This window comes from Bemisia tabaci, chromosome 3 (genome assembly GCF_918797505.1).
Source record: "Bemisia tabaci chromosome 3, PGI_BMITA_v3".
Lineage (NCBI taxonomy): Eukaryota > Metazoa > Arthropoda > Insecta > Hemiptera > Aleyrodidae > Bemisia > Bemisia tabaci.
This window is the reverse complement of record NC_092795.1, coordinates 20,824,018-20,849,970: the sequence shown is the minus strand read 5'-3', so window position 1 is coordinate 20,849,970 and position 25,953 is coordinate 20,824,018. Positions and strand designations below refer to the sequence as shown.

General features: G+C 40.9%; 1 protein-coding gene across 1 annotated transcript in view; it reads right to left on the bottom strand.

The window, feature by feature from the left end:
- Positions 1-617: 617 nt before the first annotated feature.
- Positions 618-25,953, bottom strand: part of LOC140224147 (protein sax-3-like) — a 111,473-nt gene continuing 86,137 nt past the window's right edge. Inside the window, exons 4-6 of the mRNA XM_072297569.1 lie at positions 4,257-4,347; positions 3,206-3,249; positions 618-973 (exon numbers count right to left, since the gene is read on the bottom strand). Of these exons, the coding sequence (XP_072153670.1) occupies positions 633-973; positions 3,206-3,249; positions 4,257-4,347 (476 nt within the window). The 3' untranslated portion in view covers positions 618-632. The remainder of the gene's footprint in view (positions 974-3,205; positions 3,250-4,256; positions 4,348-25,953) is intronic.

Sequence of the window (25,953 nt, the reverse complement as noted above, 5' to 3'; positions counted from 1 at the left end):
ATGTTTGCTTCATTTTAAAATGAAAACTTGGCAGAAATGTTTCCTGTGGCAGGAAATGATGAATGGTGGCACTCCATTCTGATCTTACTTTGAACAAACAAGTGCGGCCCGTCAAAATTTGATGGTAGATGGTGACCATCAGTCATCAGCATGTCTATTTTGATCGGAATTGGTTCGGAATTTGATCGTCTATCCAGGGCGAACAGCCGAAAAAAGAGTGATGACTGTTGCTCCCATATAATTGTCCACAAGGAAGTGTTGAATTCCCGAAAGTAAAAACTTCCACCTGTCACCGCAATCACACGCTGAATGTGGGAGCTGAATGTGGCTTGAATGTGGAAGTCATCGGCCCGATGCCTGAATTTTGCGCGTGATGCGCAAAATTCAGCAACGATTCTCAGCAACCATCGGACAGATTTTGAATTTGTCTGAACTATTCGAGTAGATTTGATACGCATCTGGATGAAAATAACTCGAATTTGCTTAATTTCAGCCGTTGGGCGATGACTGTTGACTTTCACATTCAGCTGCTAAATTCAGCGTCTGATTGCGGCATGTCGCAAAGAGACCAGTAGACCAGTGGTCTCTTGTCTCTGGGTCTACTTGAGCCGCACAAACTACTTTAGTGCTACTTAAGGATTCTTACTTGAAGGTGGGGCTTTGACCATGAGAACGGCGGTGGACTCGATGGTGGAGATGCCGTTGGAGACCTGGCACTTGTAGTAGCCCCTGTCGTGCGGGTCCAAGTGGTTGATGACGAGTTTCGTGCCGAGGACGGAGGCGCCGAAGTCAACCCTCTTCGGGGGATAGCGTTTGACGGTGATGCGCCCTCGCTGCTCCTCGATGGGCACCTCGTTCTTGAACCACTGGTGCTTGTTCGGAGCCGGTTCCCCGCCCACCTCGCACCTCAGCTTCACGTTGCTCCCGGCCTCCCGCGTCAAGTTGCTCAGCGATCGATGGAATTTCAGCACGCCTGCAGAGAAAAATTTCAAGGAAATTAGAGCCCAAACTTACACTAACAAATGGAGAAAAAAAAAAAAAAAAAAAAACTAAGAAGTGGCCCGAAACCTGAATGTAACAAGGTGGAGAAATGGTGCTGGGTCCACACCATTTCCAGGGGAAATCAAAGCCAAGAAGTTCCAAAAATTCAAATTAGAGTTAAAAATAATTTTTTGAACTCTAATGCGCACCAGTACGAAACTGAGGAGGGAGAGTGTGATCTACTGATGAGGTCTAAAAAGGCCCAAACCGGTATAGATCTCTCGACGTGACTCCAACTTAATATTCCATTGCAAACTGCCTGAGCTGAGCACTCTCCCTCCTCAGTTTCGTACTGGTGCGCATTAGAGTTCAAAAAATTATTTTTAACTCTAATTTTAAGTTTTGGAACTTCTTGGCTTTGATTTCCCCAGGAAATGGTGTGGACCCAGCACCATTTCTCCACCTTCTTACACTAACACTGATGGACCACTAGACAAGGTACGAATTTTAGCATTCTGATACCTACATGTATCTTAACCAGAATTTCACGTAGAACACGATTCGCGCAACGAAAATTACTGAAACTAACTCCTAACAGAGATATTAACATTTTTATTTCACACTGGTTACGAGGAATTTGAACTGCCCGCTCACAAGAAACTCAAAGCTCTACGTGAGTCAAATCGCGCACTACAACGGTTTCAGCAATCTTCTCAATCGAGCAATGTTCATTTCCCACCATGTGTTGTTCAAACTATAAGCAATTTGCTACAGCTGAGCCAAAGCGTCAAGATTGAGGTTGCCAGATTTATATATCTCAAGGACTGTCATGATAACGTTTAGCGCACGATGTGAATCACGCAGAGCATTGAGTTTTCATGAGCGGGTAGTTTGAATTCACGCATCAAGAATTATTGAATATCTTCGTAAGGATGTGATTTCGGTAATTTTCGTTGTGCGCATCGTGTTTTACGTGAAATGTTGATTGAGAAATATGTATCAAAATGCTGAAATTTGCACCTTGTCTAGTGGTACATTAATTAACTTTAATACTTTTTTACTTTTTTTTGCAGAATTTACTTACATTTACACACACTTTTTTTTTTTTTAAACTTTACAACATTGTGAAGTTTTTAGTCGCACAAATACCTCCCATTGTCTCTTGTTCAATCTGATGTACACAAAGCTGTGGTTTGCACTCTTTGTGAGTCTCCTTCATTACTCAGTCTATACGTGCCGATTATAGATATTGAAATTAGCTCCAGGTTGGAGGTACGGAGGTACTCCAGGTACGAGTTGGCAGCGCTATTTTTCTTTCGTTTGAATCTATTGGAAATATCGATTTCAGGTGAGGCAAGGCAAGTTGCTCCATCAAGAATCGATTGTTTTACATACATTTAAATGGAGGGAAAACAGTGCTGCCAACTTTCAAGAATCGACACTAACATGGGCGGAACTAGGAACTTTTTCGGGGGGGGGGGGGGCGAAGGGGCACCTCATTGTGAAGAGGGGCGAGAGTCTGAGTCCCTTTAGGTTTAAAGGGGGTGGATAAAAGGGACTTTCTTAGCTTCAAATGGTGGGTTTGAGGAGACTTCCTAACAAATTTGAGTCGTCTCTATCAGGGAGAAATTTGAGCCGTTCCTTCCAAAAATTGATGAAAATACGATTTTTCAAAGATAAAGGATATGCCACGCACTCATTTGCTTATGTTTCTCACATTTTATGGAAGGGACCAAGTAGATTTCGGGGGGGGGGGGGGGGGGCGCCCTCTCCAGTTCCTCCCTTGTTCCACCCATGTTCGAACACTTGTTTTCATTTTTGAATCTTTTTGTCCCTTCAACGATGAGTAAGACTGTTTGAGGCTATGATTGATTTAAGTCTAAAAATGTGTAGTATATCCATTGGCTTGTTAAAAATATCCAATCCTGCTTCGTTTCTTTAAAAAAACTAACGAAAAATCTCCTCAGAATGTTCTATAAATGTTTTTAAATAAATAAAAATTTTCACTAGAAATATGAAGAAAACTGTTGGCCAGTTAAAAATAAACGAAAAAAAAAAAACAAGAGCAAAAAAAAAACTTATAAAGATCTAATCAAAGACGCACGATTTTTGCCTAAAAGCCATTCAATATCAAAATTAAATATGCGAGTATGAATCCGCAAGGAATTTAGAATAACTTACTAGTTACTTGTAAACTTACTAGTACTTATTTAGTTTAACTTACTAGTTTTGTTTCCTGAGAGCACGCCTTGATCGACCCCTTCCGTCCTGAAAATAAGAAAAAAGTAGATTTAAAATGTATTGATACATTGAGCACTCACTACTGATACCACTAATTTAAAGGAGAATAATAACTATTTAACAAAAAACCTTCTAGTTCCCTGAAAAAATCCAATTTGATGGTTTTCTGTATGCCTAAATAGTCTATATACCTATCGCAGGGTAGGTACCAGGTAAATGATCTTATATGTATTTCAGCTCATATGGATCCTTAGTAATTGGAGGAACAACTTTAAGCTACTTTCCATTCGTCTCTAAAGAAACATTTTACACGAACTTTTTGGCATTTCATTTTTCTTTAAAAAAAACTTCTTTAAGCTATTTTTTCGAAAAGTCCAAAATAGGTCGATTCTGTCCCTTTTTTCTCCATTTTTTGTTCGATAAATCTGTGATTCAATATCATTAGGTAGGAGTGACCATTTAAAAATTTTCTTTCCGTGATTACGTTGCCAAAACTTGATTTTCGAAATTTTTCATTTAATATCCTGCTGCGAACAAAATGAAGTGTCCAGAGGATCTGAATTTATCTTTCTTCCTTTAAAATATTGACTGTTCGCAGTTTTCAGGTATTTGGAGCCTATTCGGTCTTGCTAAGGAAGAAAGCCGTATGAACATTCGAGAGTTGCCAAATTTCCACGAATTAAACATGTATGTGTGTGGAAAGTTTTCAGATAATCCAGATTAAATCGCGAACAAAATTGTACGAAAACTTTGGAAAAAATATTCACTGTTTCCCCGGTAAATTTGACTTTTATTGAAGAAAATATGGCAACACCTGAGGGTTTCTACGGCGTTTTTCCTTGGCACGACACTAGTGACCTCCCGACTCCGATGTGACAAATTCCTATCTGCGTCACCCTCCAGTTGAGCGTCTGTGCGCTGTGTCCCTGTGAAAATGTGAAGCTGTAGTAAATCCATTTTTTCCGTAAGTAGATGCCTACGCATGGACTTGGAGAATTGGTTTTTAATTAAAAATTTGGAGGCAAAAGACTCACTCATTAACAGCTTGTTCGTAGTCGTCGTAATCCGTGGGTTCGCCATCTTCGTCGATGTTCGATGCGGGGGCGTCAGAATCGTCCGTCCAAACTGAAACAAAAATAATGATAAAACAAAATTAATATTTCATTGGAATTTATCCAGTAGTATAGACCAGTGAAGATTTTGGGTTCAATGACCTCTTAGCAAAGCCTGAAAAAAAGTTATAGAAAGTAGAAACTTGTGACAAAAAGAGGAGAGGAATGGTTATGTAGCATTAAAGAAAGAAAAGAGTCCGTTTTTTCACACAATTTACAACTTTTTAAACGTTAGACATTTAGAGAGACTTGTATATGGTTGACACGCTTGTGCGATGAAAAAATTATTGCATTACTACGTAGGTAAAAATTAAGATCGTGCCTACGGTCCGTTCAACTATACATCGTGTGAGAACCTCGTAGAACTAGAATTTTTAATGAGTTTCGCGGTTTTTCAAATTTGAAATCGGTGATGCCATCTTTGACAAGTTTTTACGAGTTTTCAATGTGAGACCGTTGTAAAACTCTAGAAGAAACTGAACTTTGACGAGTTTTACACAAGTTTATCCCCCACAGTTCCGGTCCAAACAAGTTATAATACATGCAAAATGCGAACCTTTAAAATTTAGTTCCTGTTTCCTTTTTTTGGGCAAGTAATTCGTCGTTTCCCGCAGAAAGGAACGTATCTCCATTATAAGGTCGCAGAATTGACTCGAAAAAGTCAATTCTTTTACAAGGATGCATCTGTGCAATTTTTCTACATTTTTTCTTCTTCTTTTTCCTCTTTCTCTCTCTTTCTCACGAGATCTGAGCATAAATATTTGATTTGTATAATGTAATTTTCGGTTGGAAATGCCCAGGATTCTCCAGGTAAGAATGGAATTTGCGAGAAGAAATTTAGCAACTTTGAAACACAGTTACGTGCTTCCGTGAGGAGGGGACGACGAATTTTCACCGGTTTTTCAACAGATTTTGCTACGAGGGAGTGCACTTATTGTTTGTTGCGCCGAGAGACAACGCGGGATGAAGCAGGACGCGATATGCTAACGAGACAAGAATTGGAGCCAAATTGTACGACGAAATGAAACGGGTTTGTTTTTTTTTTTCCTCCGCTGTCTCTTTGAGCTTTTTTCGACTTCTGCTTCCGAGCATATATGAACGAAATAACTGCCTCAGTCTGTCTTGTTGATGATGCTTTGAACGCTAAAAACACCGGGAGGGGGGGGGGGGGAGGGAATAACAGAGCTGGCAGAAGTTTAAATCGCGAGGAGAAGTATCCCAAAACACCGGAAATCATTCGCGAGGAAACGATCCTGCCGCACGCCGCACAGTGGATCGAGTCGATAGGAGAGGTCGGACAAAATTCTGAAACTTTAAACGCTCATAACTCCGTTTATACAAAATTTCGAGGTTCTAAAAATGGTTCCATTGATTTCCTCGTGAAATTCTCTTTCAGAAGCACCCCTTAAAATTTAAAATATGACGAAATAAACATCAAAATTTGCAGATTAAGTAAAACATTTCATGTCCGACCTCTCTAATTGACTCAATCTACTGTGCGCCGCGCCGCGCTGCGACAAGATCCTTGCCGAATTGTACATCTCTCTCTCCCATGTCTTCTCTTTCAATCCGAGCAATTTTGCTCCCTTCCGCTGAAGTTCAGTTTCAGGAAGCAGCTCGTTGCGAAAAACGAATAACTCTATCCCCAAGCTGAGACATCCAAAAAGAGGGCGAAACGGGCGAGTATATAACGGAATACTTATACAATTTTTCGGTTGCAAATCGACGACTCCATTCTGGGAAATATTGGACCTTTATGACTTTTGAACATCGTTTACCCATCTAATTAGAGGTCTCGAGCTACATTATTGAACTGAACACTCCTACAGAAAGTTAAAACCCTCGCATTACACGAAACTGCTTTTACAGGGAATGATTAGTCATTAAAAAAGATGTTTGAAATGTCGGTTGTCATTTCTGGTAATTTTCGATAAATATCATCGATATGAGTTGAAAATTACACTCATGAGCACTTGAGCAGCTTATCTCATTTTCTCCGTGTCATTAGCACGATACGCGAAATGATTCTCACTTACGGCTAATACCTGCCTCATAAATAAATGCGAGTGCGGTATATCGTCGCGAAATCAGACGCTGACTCGGGATGTACTCATAAAATAGCTATTTATCGAACTGAAAAGGTTGCTTTAACTTCATATCAGTTTTCCTTCAATTTTTACTGTAGGCAAAAAAATTTCCTGCGTGGTCGAATAGTGGTATCATACCCCTTGTAATAGTCGGAGGATCTCTGCCCCTGTTGGCGAATTAGTTGTCGACGCGGTAACTGTGGTTAGAATCGTCTCAACTCATTCTTTGTGAATTGTACACTTCTACGAAGGTTGAGTTCGATTTATTCTTGAGCGCAGTGACCGCTTACCTATAAAAGGTTGCAAAAACGCAAGTTTTCCTCCGCCTTGCGCTGTTCTCCACAAAGCTGTTTTTTTATTGTTTCCCGTCCGAGGAAGAGAATGAATAAAGAGAGAAGGAGGAAAGGGAGAAGAAGAACAAAAAAGGAACGAAGAATGAGAACACAGGAGGAAAAAGAGGAAAAGAGAAAGAAGAAGATGAAGAGAGAATGAGGAAGAAGATAGCAATCAAGCAGAAAAACGAAAGAGAAAAAGTGGAAGAATATAGGAAGAGGAAATGGAAGAGGAAGAAAAGGAAGAGAAATGGAGGAAGTAGGTGAAAAAAGGATGAAGAAGAAGGAAAGAGAAAAAGGAGGAAAATGAAATGAAAGAAAAGCAAAGAGAATAAACAGGAAGAAGGAAAAGGAAGGGAAAGGGAAGGAAAAAAGAAAATATAGAAGAGGAATATAATAGAGAAAAGAGAAAGAAGAAGAAGGAGAAGAAGAAAGAAGGAAGAAGAATGAGAGAAATGGAAGAAGTAGAAAAGAGAGAAGAGGAAATGAGAAAAGGAAGAGGAGAAAGTAGAAGAAATAAAAGAAATAAGATAAGATAGAGGAGGAAAAAAAGAGGAGAACAGATAACGGCGTGTATAAGTTCGCCTTCAATTTCAGCGTGGGCAATACGCGCTCCCACGTGGTCGAATAGTGGTATCATCCCCAATGGTCAGGCGGTGTCTGTTGACGAATCGGTTTCAGACGAAAGTATTAGTTTTAGAAATTTTGAGTGTCTTTCGAGCAAAAATTTTCCCCGCTACGCTGTGGCAAAGTTATCTCATTACATTTCCTCTGCCCTAAGGTACATTTTACCCTGCTGCGTCACCTTTTATACGTTCTTCGTGCAAAGCACCCGGTGAAGAAACTTAGCGCCAGTAGACGCGCCGGCGCACAATGGAACGAGCCACCTGGAGAAGTCGGACCAAATTTAGAAACTTTAAAAGTTGGTAACTCCTTTATTTTAAAACTTGGTGATCTTGAAAGTGATCCCGTTGGTTTCCGCGTAAAATTTACTTTGGAATGCACCCCCCAAACTTTACAGTATCACGATATAAACACCTAAATAAAGATGTTGTATGTGTGAGGAATTTGCAATTTGACTATTGATTCTTATGTAAAAGTTCGCGAGAAACACGATGGTGCTACTGGTTTTTTCTGAAATCAACTCCCAAGCTCAAAAAAAGTTCTCAAAGTTGAGGCAAAATGGAGGGGATATCCCACGCTATCCTGAGAGTCCACCTCTACATCAAGACGAAAGATCTCCTTGCAAAGATAGGGAGCAAATACATTGACACGGCTGCCACTTTATTTGGGGACTCTAAAACTGAAAAACACGGCATCACTGCTAATGTATTTGCTCCCTATCTTTGCGTGGAGAGTTTAGCTTGATGTAGAGGTGGACTCTCAGGATAGCGTGAGATATCCCCTCCATTTTGGCCTCAACTTGAGAGCTTTTTTTGAGCTTGGGAGTTGATTTCAGAGAAAACCAGTGGCACCATCGTGTTTCTATCGAACTTTTACACAAGAACCAACAACAGTCAAATCGCAAATTCCTCACACACGCAACATCTCCATTTTGCAGTTTTAGAAAACAAATCATGTCAAACCTCTCCCATCGACTCAATCTACTGTGCGGCGGCTTGCGATCCGGATCTGCACTCGCATGCATGCAGAAAAATAGCAGTGGTTAAAGAGTGGCGTGTCGAAAATCGATAAGGTTATAATGATGACAGTGCTTCGGGCGGAAAATGGGAGCCACCGGGGGTTTTCTTGATGAGCTCCGACATACTAGATGAGACGATAATTGGACCCTAGCTGCCGCATGCCTCAACCCTCAACCCCCAACGAGTCTGACCCAAAGCTCTGGCCTCGGGTCCGCACTGGATACGGCTTATGTTTTAATTATGGCTCCACTGTCGCAATATCGCGCATTTTCACCTACTTACCAATGTTTATGACAGAAACCCATGACAGATGTTTAATACAACGTATCTTTAAAACATTCTTATTGAGCAAACGCAACCCTTTCTCGGTTGAAAAATGGAGAATTGATAGATAAGGTCAGTAAGTTACGAAAAATAAAGTTACAAATTAGAAAAGGAGGAACATGGAATACAAAACAAAAGGAAAAAAGTTTACAAATACGGTAGGAAACGAGAGGGAAAAATGTACCTACAAATATTAAGCAGGGCCGGATTAAAGGGGTGGCCACATGGGCCGCGGCCCCTGGCGGCAAATCTAAGGGGCGGGAAAAATTTGCAATTTTTTAAAGTATAGGTATAAAAAAAAATCAGATTTATAAAAACAAAATTACAAACGAGAAAAGGCGACAAAATCTGTCATTTCCTGAGAGTATAGTAATTTCTAATTCTGTCGTCTCTTAGTGATACAAGAGACAGCACCGTCAATAAGTCGAGTTACGAGAGAAACCAAACACGCAATTTGGCCTAGAACGGCGCGACTTAGAGAGAAATGATAACGAGGACTTGAAATGAAAAAAACGCTTTCCAGCCACAGTGGAAACGAAAGGTAGATTTCGACTAATCGTTTCTATGAAAACAATTGCGCGTAATGAGCCTGACAGGTCGGAAAATCGTCCCCCTTGAACTTGAGATTTTCGCGATAAGGAGTGGTTTTAGAGGGTAGGTGAATATAGGTTGTTTTGAAGGCCACGACGAGACGAGTTTTTTGACGTATCACCGATCAAGATCGGACGAGTTTGAAAAATCATCCCCTTTGGACTTGAGATTTTCCGGATAAGGGGTGGTTTTAGAGGGTAGGTGAATATAGGTTGTTTTGAAGGCCACGACGAGACGAGTTTTTTGACGTATCACCGATCAAGATCGGACGAGTTTGAAAAATCATCCCCCTTTGGACTTGAGATTTTCCGGATAAGGGGTGGTTTTAGAGGGTAGGTGAATATAGGTTGTTTTGAAGGCCACGACGAGACGGGTTTTTTGACGTATCACCGATCAAGATCGGACGAGTTTGAAAAATCATCCCCCTTTGGACTTGAGATTTTCCGGATAAGGGGTGGTTTTAGAGGGTAGGTGAATATAGGTTGTTTTGAAGGCCACGACGAGACGAGTTTTTTGACGTATCACCGATCAAGATCGGACGAGTTTGAAAAATCATCCCCCTTTGGACTTGAGATTTTCCGGATAAGGGGTGGTTTTAGAGGGTAGGTGAATATAGGTTGTTTTGAAGGCCACGACGAGACGAGTTTTTTGACGTATCACCGATCAAGATCGGACGAGTTTGAAAAATCATCCCCCTTTGGACTTGAGATTTTCCGGATAAGGGGTGGTTTTAGAGGGTAGGTGAATATAGGTTGTTTTGAAGGCCACGACGAGACGAGTTTTTTGACGTATCACCGACCAAGATCGGACGAGTTTGAAAAATCATCCCCCTTTGGACTTGAGATTTTCCGGATAAGGGGTAGTTTTAGAGGGTAGGTGAAAATAGGTTGTTTTGAAGGCCACGATGAGACGAGTTTTTTGACGCATCGCCGACTAAGATCGGACGAGTTTGAAAAATCCTCCCCCTTTGGACTTGAGATTTTCCGGATAAGGGGTGGACCGATTTTCACGAAAAAGGAAACTTGATCTAGACCTCATAGCAGTGAAGAACCATGCTAAGTTTCGTTTTGATCGTACGGATAGTTCCGGAAAAAAACGGTCGCAAAGGTTCGTTAGATCCCAGTTATATATATATATAAATATATATATATATATCGGACTTTTTTTATGACCCACATTTTTCAACTCAGGGCTTCAGGATCGATGCTCTTTGAGCGAAAATTCCGGAAAATTACGAGGTCGTACCGTCTGCAATAGGTAGATATTTCTTCGAAATCTACCTAATGAGAAGCCCTCGGCGCGGCGATCGGTATGTAACACATATTAGCGCCTACAAGGCTGCACGAATACTTCACGCATTGCGCCAAACACAGTGCGGTACTGCACCTGCGGTCGGCGTGAAACGCATAGCGCCTACAAGACTGTCGGAATACTTCACGCATTGCGCCAAACACGGTACGGTCTGCGCGGCGCAGCGGCGGAAGTTAAAATCATTGAACCACATTTATGTTTGTTCTTTCATAATTATTTCGTTCATTTCTCATGAATGGAAGGCCTTGTCCACACAGAGATAGGTTTACGGAACTTAACTTTCGCGCAAAGCTCCGTGAACTTTTGCTAGTAGTGTTGACAGGGCTTTCCCAAAAAATGTGTTCAACACGAATAAATGCGTCTTATGCACCCCTCTCCCGCTGGCACGTTCATTTGATGGTTTTTATCGAGTTTCAAAACGAATGAGAAGGGGGCAGAAAAATATAGGCGGCCATGGGCGGCAAGTAGGTGAATCCGGCCCTGATATTAAAAGGAATGAAGGTGAACAGAAGTTTAAAAAATACTTCCTCTACCCTATGGGAGCGAGAAAGTAAAAATAGGAAACAAGAGATGAAGAGGTGAAAAAAATAAAAAGGTAAAAAAAAATAAAGTTAAAAATAAAAAACAAAAAGAATGCAGAAGATAAAGTATAAAATAGAGAAAGAAGAAAAATGGGAAAACGCAAAAAATCAAAAATACATTATAAGAAAGGAAAACGATGAAAGAAGAATCAAATAATGTAGCAAAGTAAAAAAGAGGTACGAAACAGAAATATTTAGTGGAATAAAAGAATCTCTCTTTACAAGGTCATAACCACTGAATGTCCGAACCGGAAGTTGATAATATCTTTTCGAAAACCTATCAATGCGGAGTATAGCTTGTCAGTTACCATGGTGCCGCACGCGACAACAAATCATAGAGAGTCTGATTTACTGCGTACAATATTGTTACAAATCTGTAGATCCCTTCAATGCTTACTTCCACTTTGTCAAGTATTCTGCCGTGCTAAGGAAGGTGCTAGGTCATTTTTCCTAAATTTTTTTTTCCTACATCAGGTTTTCCTAATACTTTTTTCCTACTCGTTTTTTGTCCCATTACAGTAAGTCCTACGAGTGAGATGTCCCACTGGCTTTTTTCTTAAGGGTGTTTGTCCTAATAATCCAATAATAATTGAAACGTAAACATGAGTAGAGTAGAGGGAAATTTTTCAGAATGAGTAAAGTTTTCTCAGCGAGCCGAATATAAGCGCGTGAACAGGAGACATCACAAGCTGAGCCTTCTATACCCTCAATATAAGGAGGAGGATGAAGCTTTACTACTTACGGGCACGCGGCCACTACAGTAACTTGTGAGGTACCTATGTTGTTTTTTTACTTTCTCGATCCCCTAGTTTTAAAATTGAATTTAGGACAAATGCCCCTAGGAAAAAAGCCAGTAGGACATCTCACTCGTAGGACTAACTGTGATGGGACAAAAAACCAGTAGGAAAAAAGTATTAGGAAAAATTGCAGTAGGAAAAAATGTTTTAGGAAAAATGACTTGCCACCCTAAGGAAGAACGCCGTATGAGCCTTTAAATGTTGCCAAGTCTCATTCGATAAAAACCGAATTTACTGGGAAACTTGTGAATATTTCTTTCCAAAACTTTTAGACAATTTTGTACGCTGTTTAATCTAATATATCTGAAAATTTCGAGGAAAAGTATGCATGAATGTCGTCAAAAATGCATGTTTTACAGAGGGAATTTTGCCAACTCTGAATGATCATACGGGGGTTTTCCTCAGCACGGCAGTATCACTGTCATCGCTTTAAAAGGTGAGCTAGCCGAAGAGCCAGGCCTCGTCATATATTGACGGCTCAACCTCAACTGTTAATTAATATTTCCACACATTCACCCCCGTTTCACGCATAGGGTATATGGTCGGTATACACCCCTTTTTCCTTCCATCCTTTAAAATTTCGCCGAAGTGGAAGTCCGAGTGAGATTCGAATAAGGGACTCAAACAAGGGACCCATTCGTTATTTCAAACCCTTTTTGAGGAGAGAGTTGCAAGCGCTATGCAATGTTGCCAAAATTTTTCTAACCCTTTCTTTTTTCACAGGAAAACCACTAAAATATTCGTTTGAAAATTTGACCAGATTCTACTGAAAAAATTCAGAAAATTCCGTAAAAAGTTTCAAACACTTTCGTGTCATAGGAAGTCTTCCTATGAGAAAATAAAACGTTAAAATTCAGAACTTTGCTTGATATTCTTCCCGGAGAGAAACGAGTTACCTCGCGGGAACCAGTGGCGTGGCGTGAATTGCGATGTATCGATTGTTCTGCCATTTAATCCTATGGTAAAGAATCGATTATTAAGGTGTTCGCTGCGAACACCCTATCGATCCTTTACCATAGGTTTAAATGGCATAACAATCGATACATCGCAAAGCACGCCACGCCACTGGCGGGAACCTTTTCGATGTTCTGAGAATTGTCTGCAGTCCTGAAACAGAGACGTGGCATAGCGCTGCTCGGCGTGGCGTCAAGGTGGGGTTGAGAAGCTAAAAAGGAGCCGAAACTACAAGACCGTTACCGAAATTCGGTGGAGCACCATTCATCTTCATCGATTGTCAGTCGTTTTGACGCGGTTTGGGCCGAGAACTGAGGAGCTAGCGCTGTAGGAAACAGATTAGGTATAACGAGAATTACAGAGCATTTTTGGTATCATTTCGAGGGTACCTAAAACGGAAATCACCGAGGGATTTTAATAAAAATTAATTCAACGTTGGATGAATAATTACCCCGGCGGAGTACACCATTAAGTTAAGTCTTAAAGGAGAACCACTTTTCTCGATTTTGAGTGACTCCGCGCACCGGGAGAAGGGTTCGGGAAAAATCCAGTTCCCCCTCCTCGCCGCGGGAAAACTTTATCAATCAGCAAATGGACTGGGGTTGTGCTCGGCGCGATTAAACCTTTTAAGAGCGGGATAACGTGGTGTGAAATGACAAAAGACGGGTTCAGATGCAGGAACTGCTTCCCATAAAACAGATAACAATGAGAGGATCTATATCATGCGGTTCCTAGCTCCTACACGTTACTACAGCGCCACCAAGATAATTACAAAAGAGTGAAAGCGGGTTTCAACACTCAACGTATATACGTCACATCACATGCACTTGCCTATTACAGCTCTTAAGAAAAAGCTCTCTTATCTCAAAATTTAAGGTTATTTCCTGATCTCCAACGTAAATACGTTTAGACTAAAATCATGGGAGGGGAGGGGGGAGAACGGGTCAGTTGTGCCAGTCACGTAATCGAATTTTGATGGTTTAAGCTTAGAGTACAGCCAAAAATAACATAAACTCTCCGAAATGCCTAGTCGCTACGTCCAATATTAACGGAGATACAGAAGCACCCCTTCGAAAAACGAGGTGTGCGATGTTATCTACCGTGGTAGTACTAGTACATATTATGGTCTCTTCCATCATTAAGACATCATCAAATAGTGATTCAATATTTGTACTGGCTACTCGACGTTAAGCATGAAACCTAGATGAAAGAAACTAGAGTATGCACCACCGAGGATGATGATAGCATACGCCATGTTTTTTTAAAGACGATATCTCCGTAAATATTGGACATGGAAACTTGGTGTTAGGACAGATAGTGTTATTTTTTGCCGATCGTTGATTTCAAATCAGCAAAACACGATTCTGCAACAAGCACAGCCAACTTATTGGTGGTAATGAATCCAAACTTTACATCTGTCCTAGTTGTCAGCGACAGCTAGTTTTAACACGACCATCGTTGTCAGCTGTAATGGGTCTAATGTTGAATCTTACGGTGAATCCTACGTTGGATCTTACGTTGAATCTATACTACTTGATGGGTGAGATATTAGAGAAGTCTCAGTCCCCTCCTCCTTAACTACTAGTTAAGGAGGAGGGGACTGAGGATCCTCCTTAACTACTAGTTAAGGAGGAGGGGACTGAGACTTCTCTAATATCTCACCCATCAAGTAGTATAGATTCAACGTAAGATCCAACGTAGGATTCACCGTAAGATTCAACATTAGACCCATTACAGCTGACAACGATGGTCGTGTTAAAATCAACGGAAAAAGAGCTGGGATGGAGCGACACCGGATGGCGATTATAACAATCAACAATAATTGGTGGAAATATAGCTACCGCTTTGAACGATTGGACCCCTTGCGCCTTCAATCGTGACTGATGCTACCCGCTTTTCAGCGCGTGTTGAATCTGCTGCCTCCGCCCCCGCTCCCTAACGATACCCATTCTTAAATAAGGGAACGGTGCCGCCAAATTTAGCGCTGTGTTGTATGAATATTGAGACTTTCTGTTGAAATTACGATTCATTGGAAGGAATCTGAATGTCGAAAAACTAAGAGAATAATGATACTATTTATGACGAAATTCTCCAGTAGATGTCCCCTAAGAACGATTTCGCACAGAATACCCATGATGGATACATTGAGATTCTCAGATGGTTCTGCTGCATTCAAGAGATACAGTCAATTGAGTACACCATCTGCGGGTAAAATCGCACAAAAAAACACGTGGAGCACACTAAGAATGTCTCAGAAAGTCCATTCCTTGACACACGATTTGCGTGGTTCTCATCGCGTTTTTTTCTTAATCTCACTGCATCCGTGGGCGATTGTTTGTTCGTTTTTTTCTTAGTCTCTGTTAATCAGGTTTTCAGGTTGCAGAGAGATGGCAAGAAAGCTTACTTTAGAAAAACGAACAGTTTAGCGAAATGTTTTCACATACGATTTCAACTGATACCGAGCATTTAATTTCTACTTTTTTTTTCTTTCTCTTTTTTTAAGTTAGTGAAAACAAATAAAAACTTTTCTTTTCGCAGCTCCTCCCGCTAATCCTGATTTTGATTGCGTTCAAAAAAGCAATTGAAATCATGCGGGGGGAAAAGTGTAACAGAATGAGATTGTCTGTTTATTTCTCTCTCCAGGCAAACGGCACGTGTTAATGAGTAGATTGTAGACGACTATTCCTAATATGCTCTGCAAGATTTTCGTTTGGATTTATCTACGAACAGAATACTCGGTTGGCTGTATAACTTCTGTCCAATAGACCTATACCAATATGTACCAACATTTACCTTGATTTTCCATTCCGATGCCCCTCAAACTGAAAAATAATTCTCGGCGTCTTTACCAAGGTCCGTTGGTACCTTTACCATCTCCCTTTTTCACCAATTATTGGTAATTTTACCAAGACAGACTGGTAAGCTTACCTAAAAACCGGTATTTTTACTGTTTTTTTCAGGTAAGAATACCACTTTTATTGGTAATCAATTCCCGGTAACTTTGCCATTTTATCTCGGTAATTCTACCACAGTCGATAAAAAATATTGGCGTTTTTACCAAGGTCCAGTAAAATTACCGAGCAAGTTCAATAATTTTACCGAGATTTTTCGGTAAAATTACCAATTCCATAAATGGTAATTTTACCAAGAAAAAACTGGGATCAAATAGAACCTTGAATTCTTGGTAATTTTACCCTTTTCTTCGTACATACACCGAGATTTTTTTTTCAGTGCGCTCAAGTGCAAGGTAGTCTATTGTAGGGGACTGTCACTATATCCACCTAATAAGATACCTATCAATCAACCCAACAAGCGACTAAAGCGTGAAATCTGCTTCTTTGGTTCTTCGCCAACCCTAAGACGGGGCATTTTTTCCCTTACAATGCGGCAACATCAAGTGCACCCTTCGTATGTGCCCGAGGGAGAGGGACAGCTCCCGTTGGCGTGCAGAGTACACACTCCCCTCGATCTCTTTCCAGCCCTCTTAAAAAAGTATCAATCAATGACACACTGCGTTTGAAAACTTGCTGTCACTTTCCCTTTGCGAAATGATCACCCCCATCGGCGCGATAGTGGGGCAAGCCAAACTATATTGAGAAGCTCATTCCACCGAGGATGAAGAAAGAACGCAATCCACTATACTGCCGTGCTAAGGAAAAACGCCGTATGAGCCTTCAGGCGTTGCCAGGTTTCCTCAGGCAAATCACTAATTTATAGGAACATTTTTAAATATTTTTCTACCAATTTCTCAGATAATTTTGTTTGTAATTTGATCTAAAGTGTCTGCAATTTTCAAAGGAAAAAATGTATAATTTTCCTCAAAAATAAACATTTTATCGAAGGAAATTTGGTAACTTTCGAATGCTCATACGGCGTTCTTCCTTAGCACGGCAGTATAGAATACAGACCAAAGTGCGCGTATAGGTACCGCAGTCTACGTCTGCCCTGGGCAATGTCGGTTTGTGGTTTGTTTTTCCTATGGGATTTGTTTCTTTAAGTTGGTTCCTCCCATAGTTGATTCAATTCTGCTTATCCCAGTTTTTATCAAAATGAATTCATTGTATGAAATGTGAAAGTTACACCTCTAGGCTCGAAATAGCAAGTTGATATGACTTAAGAAGATAGTGAGAACTAGGGGGCTACGCCCCCTGGCCGCTTCGCGGCCCAACCCCCCGAAGGCGCTCCGCGCCATCAATGGGCCGCTTCGCGGCCCTATTTTTACCCTCCTATTAGTATTAGTTTTTTTTCCCTAAAAAAATTCGATATGAGGTATACTTAATAGAATGAAATAATTTTTGGTTTTGATGAATAAAGAAAACAAATTTTTTTGAAGTCAAAAGGATGCGTTTTGGAGTGACTGCTTGATGAAATATTACAGTAAAACAACGAATAATTTAAATCAGGTAATTATTAAGTATCTCTGGAGTCGGGGATCGAACCCACTCCTTGATCAATGTGGACACATCCGACGTCGTAGACGACTCGGCCTCCGCTCATCTTGAGGAAAGCGGCGGAAATCTTGTGTAGATAAGTGTAGAGCTGATGCGCAGGCTACACACCTACTGCGCAACCTCCTCGACCACTGCGCATCCTCCCGCGCATAGCGGTAGCAGTCCCGGAGCACTCTATAAATTCACTCACTTTTATAACGTGATTTTAAAAAAACCTGGGTCCTTTTTCCAAAATCTGATTAAAGCGGGCTCATTTAGAGCCTATTACCTGTCGATTTACGCAAAAATCATGGAAATCGGCCCAGTAGAATGCTCAAACGAACTATGACAAAACACATAAATTTACATTGTTTATATGGGAGAATTCGCAACTTTACCACGTAATATAAAAAAACCTGGGCCATATTTTGAAAAATCTGAAAAGAGTTGGCTTATCTAGAGACAATTGCCCGTCGATAGCCGCAAAAATCATGAAAATCGGCCCGGTAGAACGCTGGAACTAAGCGTCACCAGTTTCGCAAAATTAGGAGGTCTTGGAGCTTATAGTATAGATATTAAAGAGAAGTTGACTGCTCCTCTACCTTGGTGGTTATGCAATTCGAGCGACTTAAAAGCCGAAAGAGTTGTATCATGCAGGTATTTAACGTTGAGCGACGTTCTAAGTCTAACAAGGGGAGGCTACCGATTGTCCACCTCAGATCGGGTTCAAATTTGGCAGAGAGGTAGAATAGGTTAATATAAGAAACCGTATTTTTTTTTAGGTGCCAATGCCCAGCCGTTTTTGAGTTATGAATTTTTGAAGTTGCCGTTTTTTCGTGTCAGCGACGCGCTCAAGTCGAGCCTACTGTGCGCGCATCTTTTAATGCGATCCGAGTGTCCCGACGGTCAAGTGAGTCAGTTGCCGAAGCGGTAGCGCGCTCGCCTACGGTGCTGCAGGTTCAGGGTTCGATACTACCGCCGTGCAATATATTCTTGCAATTGATTATTTTGTTTTTTAATCGCTTCATCACAGCAAATTGTAAGTCACCTTGTAGACGTTGTGGTGCTGATTATATTGTTTTCCTTTTTTGTTACACACTCATTAAAAAAATAAAAAATACATAAAATTTAATTAGAATCATAACGTCTACAAAGTGACTTACAATTTGTTGTGATGAAGCGATTAAAAAACAAAATAATCAATTGCAAAATTGTTATTGACGGAGGTAGCATCGAACCCCGAACCTGCAGCACCGTACGCGAGCGCGCTACCGTTTGGGCAACTGACTCACCTGAACCCCTGGACACTCGGATCGCATTAAAAGATGCCCGCACAGTAGGCTCGACTTGAGCGCGTCGCTGACACGAAAAAACGGCAACTTCAAAAATTCATAACTCAAAAACGGCTGGGCATTGGCACCTAAAAAAAAACACGGTTTCTTATATTAACCTATTCTACCTCTCTGCCAAATTTGAACCCGATCTGAGGTGGACAATCGGTAGCCTCCCCTTGTAAGTGGGGATTTTAGAGTAACAATTATTTATAGTTTCTTTCTGTACATACCTTGACAAAAGCAATCTGGTCGAACACGAAGAAAACCAGATAAAAAAAGAATAATTAATGTCCAGATATGGACCCATTCACGGCCAAGATCCGTTATTGCTGTGAACCTCAGGATTGAGTTTTTGCCATGATAGCACAGACAGTTTCTTTATGGGTAATAATTATGGTAAATATACAAAAAGTCCAACAATGTTAAACAAATCGAAGTTAGGACTCGACGCGCAAGGGTCTGAAACTTGTGCCTACGAAGGAACATTGAGCGCATCCATTTAAAATCACGATCTGTTAAACGGGGCTAGAATTCCCCAATTAAATACAGTTTCATGTCATGTTCACCATAAACACGAAAATTCAGTAATACTTTCCTAACTTACTTTTTTTGGTATACGTTCCTAAAAAGCGAGTTTTCTTCAGGTACCTTTTCGGATTATCTAAGAGATCCACGCAAGTATTTCCACAAGGATTGAGTCCCTTGCCGTAAGTTTAAGCACTTTTCGACTGGGAAAGAAGATCCGCTATATCTTGCTCCTTGCATTTTTTTTTACATGTAAAAGTGACGTCAGACGGTTTTCTGTCGCAGTAAACAACATATTTGGCAAGCAGTCTTTTCTTAAGTTTTCTTAAGGGAATCAATCGATTTTTGGACACAACTTGACAAAAATCGCTTCTTTAGTAAATTCTGTATCCGTGCACCAATATAAAGAACCTTTAACTCTGGACGATCATATATTGTATTAATGAAGTTCATCTTAACCCCTTCAAAACTGTGAGTGATCACGTGCCTAACAAAATTTTTATTTTATTTCTCCTGCGGGATCAAGGTTTAGCGGCTGCAATAACTCTGCCTTTCTCACATTATTACTTGAAGCGAAACGACAACCCTTCCCTTCCTCTCTTTCATGATCATTCTTGCAGAAAATGTTTGTTAATTAATGATCCTAATGATGACGCATCAGAACGGGGCAGCGTTTTACAAAGATGCAACGGGATAAGTGTTGCAGAATACGCGACGCACATGCCAATCATAGTGCGATAGATGTTGCCAGCAGTGGCGTGGCGTGAATTGCGATATATCGATTGTTATACCATTTAAACCTATGGAACAGGATCGATAAACAGAGCGGCCGCAGCGAACACCTTAATAATCGATTCTTTACCATAGGTTTAAATGGCAGAACAATCGTTACATCGCAATTCACGCCACGCCACTGGTTGCCAGTTGCCACGATAGATTACTCGAAAGTATCGCCAAAAAAGTATACCGAACATATTGACGATAAAAAACACATCTCGATTGCGGTGTTTCAGCGTTTTACTCTAATTAATTTTATAAGGGAATCTTCATTGATATTTTTGTAAAAAAAATTGAAAGAGTGAGGATGAATACCTCGATTTCTTGCAGTAGCAAAGAGTCGTTCTTTTAAGATTGATGTGATTTTTTTTTTTTTTTTTAAATTAAAACTTCTGACGAGAGGAGTTCGTTGGGAAAACAGCATGAGGATGGTGAAACTGCAGGCTGAAGGCATGACCCGTTTGCGAGGTTCCAAAATCTACGCTCCCATTTTATTTTTCTGAGGGGAAAAAAATCAACGCTATTGATTTAAATTTTCTTATATTATTCTTCACACAGAGAGGATGAGCCAGGGAAGTTTCCGAGAAATAACGATTAAAAATGAAGGAACACATTTGAAAATTTCACTTACGAAAATAGTCGTTTTTGAAAGCCGGAATCTTGGTTTTCCACGAAACTTTTGCCACAAGAGGGAAGTCTTGGAAACATGAGGCGGAATTTCGTTAAATACGAAAGATGTATGAGTGCTTTGAGTATGCATCTCAGAGAAGAAATGTCACAAATTTTTAGTTCTCATTCAGAACGTACTTCTACCTCCAGTCAAATCATTTTCTGTTCCTGTTGGGAGTCATTTGCTTGTCAATGTGATCAACCGTTTATTTACACGGCATGCAGAGGTAAAGTCGGGGGGGGGGGGCTTCAAAGGGTCTGCCTTTGCCTGATGTTTCCTCCAAAAAGGTCTTGTTCTGCGATTTTCAAAAATCGATTATCTTCGGACCCCAATAAGAATTTCTCGGTAAGAATTTGCCGATAGTATGTGCATACGTGGATCATACAGACGCTGGAAACACTCTCCTACAAGAAAAATACTATAAATCTCTCAAACATTCGTACAACTTTAACAGGTGAAAACGAATATGTTGAATTCCAAAAGATAGCTTTCCACGAAAACGGCCTGGTAGTTGTTACAACGCTGGTAACCTATTAGTCCCGCGTGGCGAATGATTCTTTAAATGAGTGCCACTATTTCAATTTAGTTTTAAAATGACTTTTTATTTTTGCTTAATTTTTGGACCTTAATTGATAAATCTGGCATTGTGGCATGTGAGATACGTGCAAGCAAGCAGCTGAAGGAGTGTATTATACGGGAGTGCAGGGAGCGTGGGTTTGGGGGAGGAGGGGTGGCGCTTGCAGAAGAAAGCACGTTCTTTGTCTTTCCGTGTTTTCCTACGCACTTTGAACCCCCTCCCCTCCTCGGCAAAGAAGACACCCGGAGATAAAAACGAGGAGCCCCCGTTATTGGGAGGCCGGAATCTTACGGAGGCGACTTTGAAAAGACACCGTCATCAAGCTGAAAAGCATCCTCGAGGATTAAAAACATTAAACATGAAAACATTTGCCTCTCCATTGGCTGAGTGCCTCCGCCGTTGCGAGTCCCGACTGATCCGTCTCTGAAAGCAGAAAGTTGAATCTCTCGGTGACGGGAAAGGGAATGAATGGATTGCGCCCTTGAATATGGAGATCTGCAACGTTGTCCAGAATTATTCATCTTCAAGAAAGATGGCTAAATAAGATATCATCAGCAAGAATAAACAAACCGCCCTGAAAGAAATGCCCGGAGTCACAATTTTATCCGTTAAACCCACCCAATGTTTAAGAATAATGCTGAAAACAAAGTTATTTAGAGCTTCCCTTGTTAGATGTTAGTACCTACTTCTTTCCTCGCAATGCTTGACGCTCATTCTATCAACGCGCCTTCAATGACCTCGTTAGGCAACCTCGGCTCTTTGAGAGCAGCAATAGTTGCTTAAAGTAGTTTGACCAATTTGACCAAGTTAGTGCCTTGTTGATACTATATATGTTAGTTAGGTTATGGTGCCATGTTTCGCCTACCAACATGATCGTTTGTTGGTTGACGCCATGGTCCGAAACAAATCATATTGGTAACAACATGATGTCCACATGGTATAAACAAGATCGATTTCAGCAGGATAATTAGTTTCCCACGCCATGGCCAAACAGGCCATGAACAGGTCATAATCGGCCCGCAGCCGATTATTAAAATGTATAGACAAAGCTGTAGACAAAGAGGACAAAAGGAGTATAGTGCGATCTTATTCGTTGAAATTGGGTTGGGGCTCTTATTGGTTGGTAGTGCTTATAGGCTAAGGGGGTAAATGATGGAATAGCTATCGGGTCTCTCGTGGGTTGCCGTTAGTTAGTCTTTTACCTACGTCCTTTGTTCATTGCAACCACCCGCTTCCACTAATAGGATCCCCCCATATCCTTTTTGTATTTTTTGTATAGTGCTTTGTCTATCATTTTCAATAATCAGTCCGCTGGTACGGTCATGTTAACAGGATGACGAAAGAGAAGCTGCCGAAAAAGGTGCTTGATTGGGTGCCTCCTAAGAGGCAACGAAGGGAACGCCTAATGAAAGGGTGGCAACAGGGGGTTTTAAAGGTAGTGACTTAGTGAGGGAGTGCCAACACCCAGAAGAGCTTTGGGAGGATGGGAGGCTTTGGCGGCTAGGTGTTGCAGAGCGCCAGAGAGCACTGTCAAAGTGGCTTTTATGTTTTTATGTTAACAGTTTCCCACACTGAAAAAAAAATTCTCGGCGTTTTTACCAGGGTCGGTTGGTACCTTTACCATCTCACATTTTTTACCAATTATTGGAAATTATACCAAGACAGACTGGTAAGCTTACCTAAAAACCGGGATTTTTACTGGTTTTTTTTTCAGGTAAGAATACCACTTTTATTGGTAATCAATTCCCGGTAACTTTGCCATTTTATCTCGGTAATTCTACCACAGTCGAGAAGAAATATTGGCGTTTTTACCGGGGTCCAGTAAGATTACCGAGAAAGTTCGACAATTTCACCGAGATTTCTCAATAAAATTACCAATTCCATAAATGGTAATTTTACCAAGAAAAAACTGGGATCAAATAGAACCCTGAATTCTTGGTAATTTTACCATTTTCTTAGTAAATGCACCGAGATTTTTTTTTCAGTGGGGGTTTTAAAGGCAGCGACTTAGTGAGGGAGTGCCTACACCCAGAAGAGCTTTAGGAGGATGGGAGGCTTTGGCGGCTAGGTGTTGCAGAGCGCCAGAGAGCACTGTCGAAGTGGCTTTCATGTTATTATGTAAACAGTTTCCCATTTTGAAAAAGGGATGGCAACCTTTGATAGTGGCGCTGAGCGACCTAACGTCAATCACCATGCGTAGCGTGCACGCAGTGTGGCGCGGGTGCGGCGCAGGAACATCCCTCGGGACGCGACGGAGGCAATTCTTATCTGCATCGCGGAAATGACTGTCTTGTCTCTTCGAATATGCGTTCATTTGATCCGCCGCCGCCGTTGCCAATTATTCAGTCCATCCCTAAAGTTCTCTCCTTTTCCCCAAACCTCATCCTTGTCCACGCCCTCTTCGTATTAGAACGGGGGCAGAATGCAGTCAGTTTCGTCAGATCATATATTACGAAATCGTTTGATAAATCAATAAAACGGAGCTAAGGATAAATACCTCATACGTGATTTTCACTGGCGGAGTGTCATTGTCAGGTTTGTTGCAAAATTATGTTGGAGCTAAAAGGAAAGTTGCTTCTTGTGGAAGATGGTGGCCAAGCATGTTCTCTCTTTCGACAAAGGCTAAATTTCCGGAGGAAGGTTGCATATCATTGGTCATTGCTTCATGACACAATTGGCGAATCCAGCAAATTAGCAACATTGTCTTTTCTCCATTTAAACCTTCAGAAATGTATCGATTCTTGGAAGGGCCAGGTACTCCGAAAAAAAATCGATTATTTTATAAGATTTAAATGGAGGAAATCCGGTGTTGCCAAATTGCTGGATCCACATCAGCATGACACAATCCGTATGTTTAAATGTTTGATCCTTTCGGATTCTTCGTGAGGTCTGTCGAGATCAGGGGCGTGATCTCAGACATTTTTAAGCGAGGACGGAGGGAACATTTCGAAATAAACTTAGGAACCCGAAAATGACTAAATGCGCTAAAAATAATGGGAAAAGCTTAAGTTTTCTAAGGCTTAGGAAAGTCAGGTGATCACTCCTCTAGACCTTCCGCCACAATTACACTTTAGGTCCGAATACCAAGTTTTTACATAAAATAGCTGAGATACACGCTTTTTCGTGATATTTCCTAAATCGGACGTGAGGACATGACTTCAAGACGACTCACATACTTCGTCGCTCTGCTATAACGTAAGGATGTAACTGCTTTCTAAGATTAGAGCTGTCGTCCACATTACTACATGCTTTCTTGGGCTCGAGTAGAGATGCATGTACGGTACGCCCCACGGTAAAAAAGAGGTAGGGATTAAGATCGAATTTGGGAATTTCCAAACAATTGTGGTACTACCCCAATAAATTAGGTTACTGGCCCAAATGTAGTGCTACTACCCCAACTTGAGTTGCAGTAATACCACAATTAATTGAAAATACCCATGTCATCCAAAAAATGGGGTAGTACCACAATTTTAGAGGATTGGGACTATCCCTAACACTTTTTTCTTCCATGCCCTACGACAAAAGAGCTAGATTTTTTGCTAAATATTCTATATCGATCAATTTGTGGGTACACAATCAAAACACGATTTCTTGGCACGTGCAGTTGGCCGATTGAAAATTATTTTCAATTTATCATAATCCAAACGCTCTTAGTATAATTCAAAGCAGCTGCAAAACTTCTCCCTTCCGAAATTGATCTTCCCTCCATGACCCCTGATCCTGAACATGTGACATTGCTGATAACATACCGCAGCCTCAAAGAACCCACATGAACTACTGAAGCTATGAAAGAATAAATGAATAAATGTCTCTTGAAAATGTCTGGCATGCCTGTGCGCTCGATAAAACGAGGGCGAGAGAGAATCATTAGCCTCAGACTTGATCGATCGTTGAAGGGACTGTGAAACCTGAGCGTCAAGAATGTTTGGATTACCATTTTCTGGCGTCCTCATCATTTTTCCACCTTTCCTTCGCGTCCCTCCTTCTGCTTCGGCTTTAGCCAGTCTTGTAGCTTTCCCTCCTCTTTCACTTCAACGCCTAGTACAGGTCCTTTAAATTTTTCACGGGCGTCTCCGAGGCTTCCGATTCTCCCAAGCGACAAATTCAGTCGTGCGTGCTTCCGTTTTGTTCGCATTTCAATCGGCTTTTACGGTATTCTCGGCGAGTTGGAAAGATGGATACAACGCGAAACGACTGCTTGTAAACTTGTTTCATTTTCATTCGGAGTTTTTCATACGAGAGGATCATGAGGAAGTAAATGAAAGCGTTAGAATCATGCCTGCCTAAAGCTAAGATCAGAGGACGAAACTGTAAAACAACAGTACCTACCTCTTCCCAGGTTGCTGTGATTCGAAATCCCTACAATTCACTGGAAAAAAAACACATTGGATCTAGAGTCCAGACTCTTTAAAACATTAGCAAGAAAAAATACTCTTGATTCAATCCGATTTTTGCTTAAATCAAAAGGAAATTCGCTCAAATTAAGAGGCTTGGTTCTTGATTTAAGCAAAAATCCGATTGAATCAAGAGTATTTTTTCTCGTCGATGTTTTTAAGAGTCTGGACTCCAGATCAAATGTGTTGTTTTCCAGTGTTATGATTAGTTTATTTTCTTTTAAAAATATTCAATAGAATTTTTGGGAAGAGTGAATTTTAGGTATGAAATATTTTATCAAATTTCATGAGC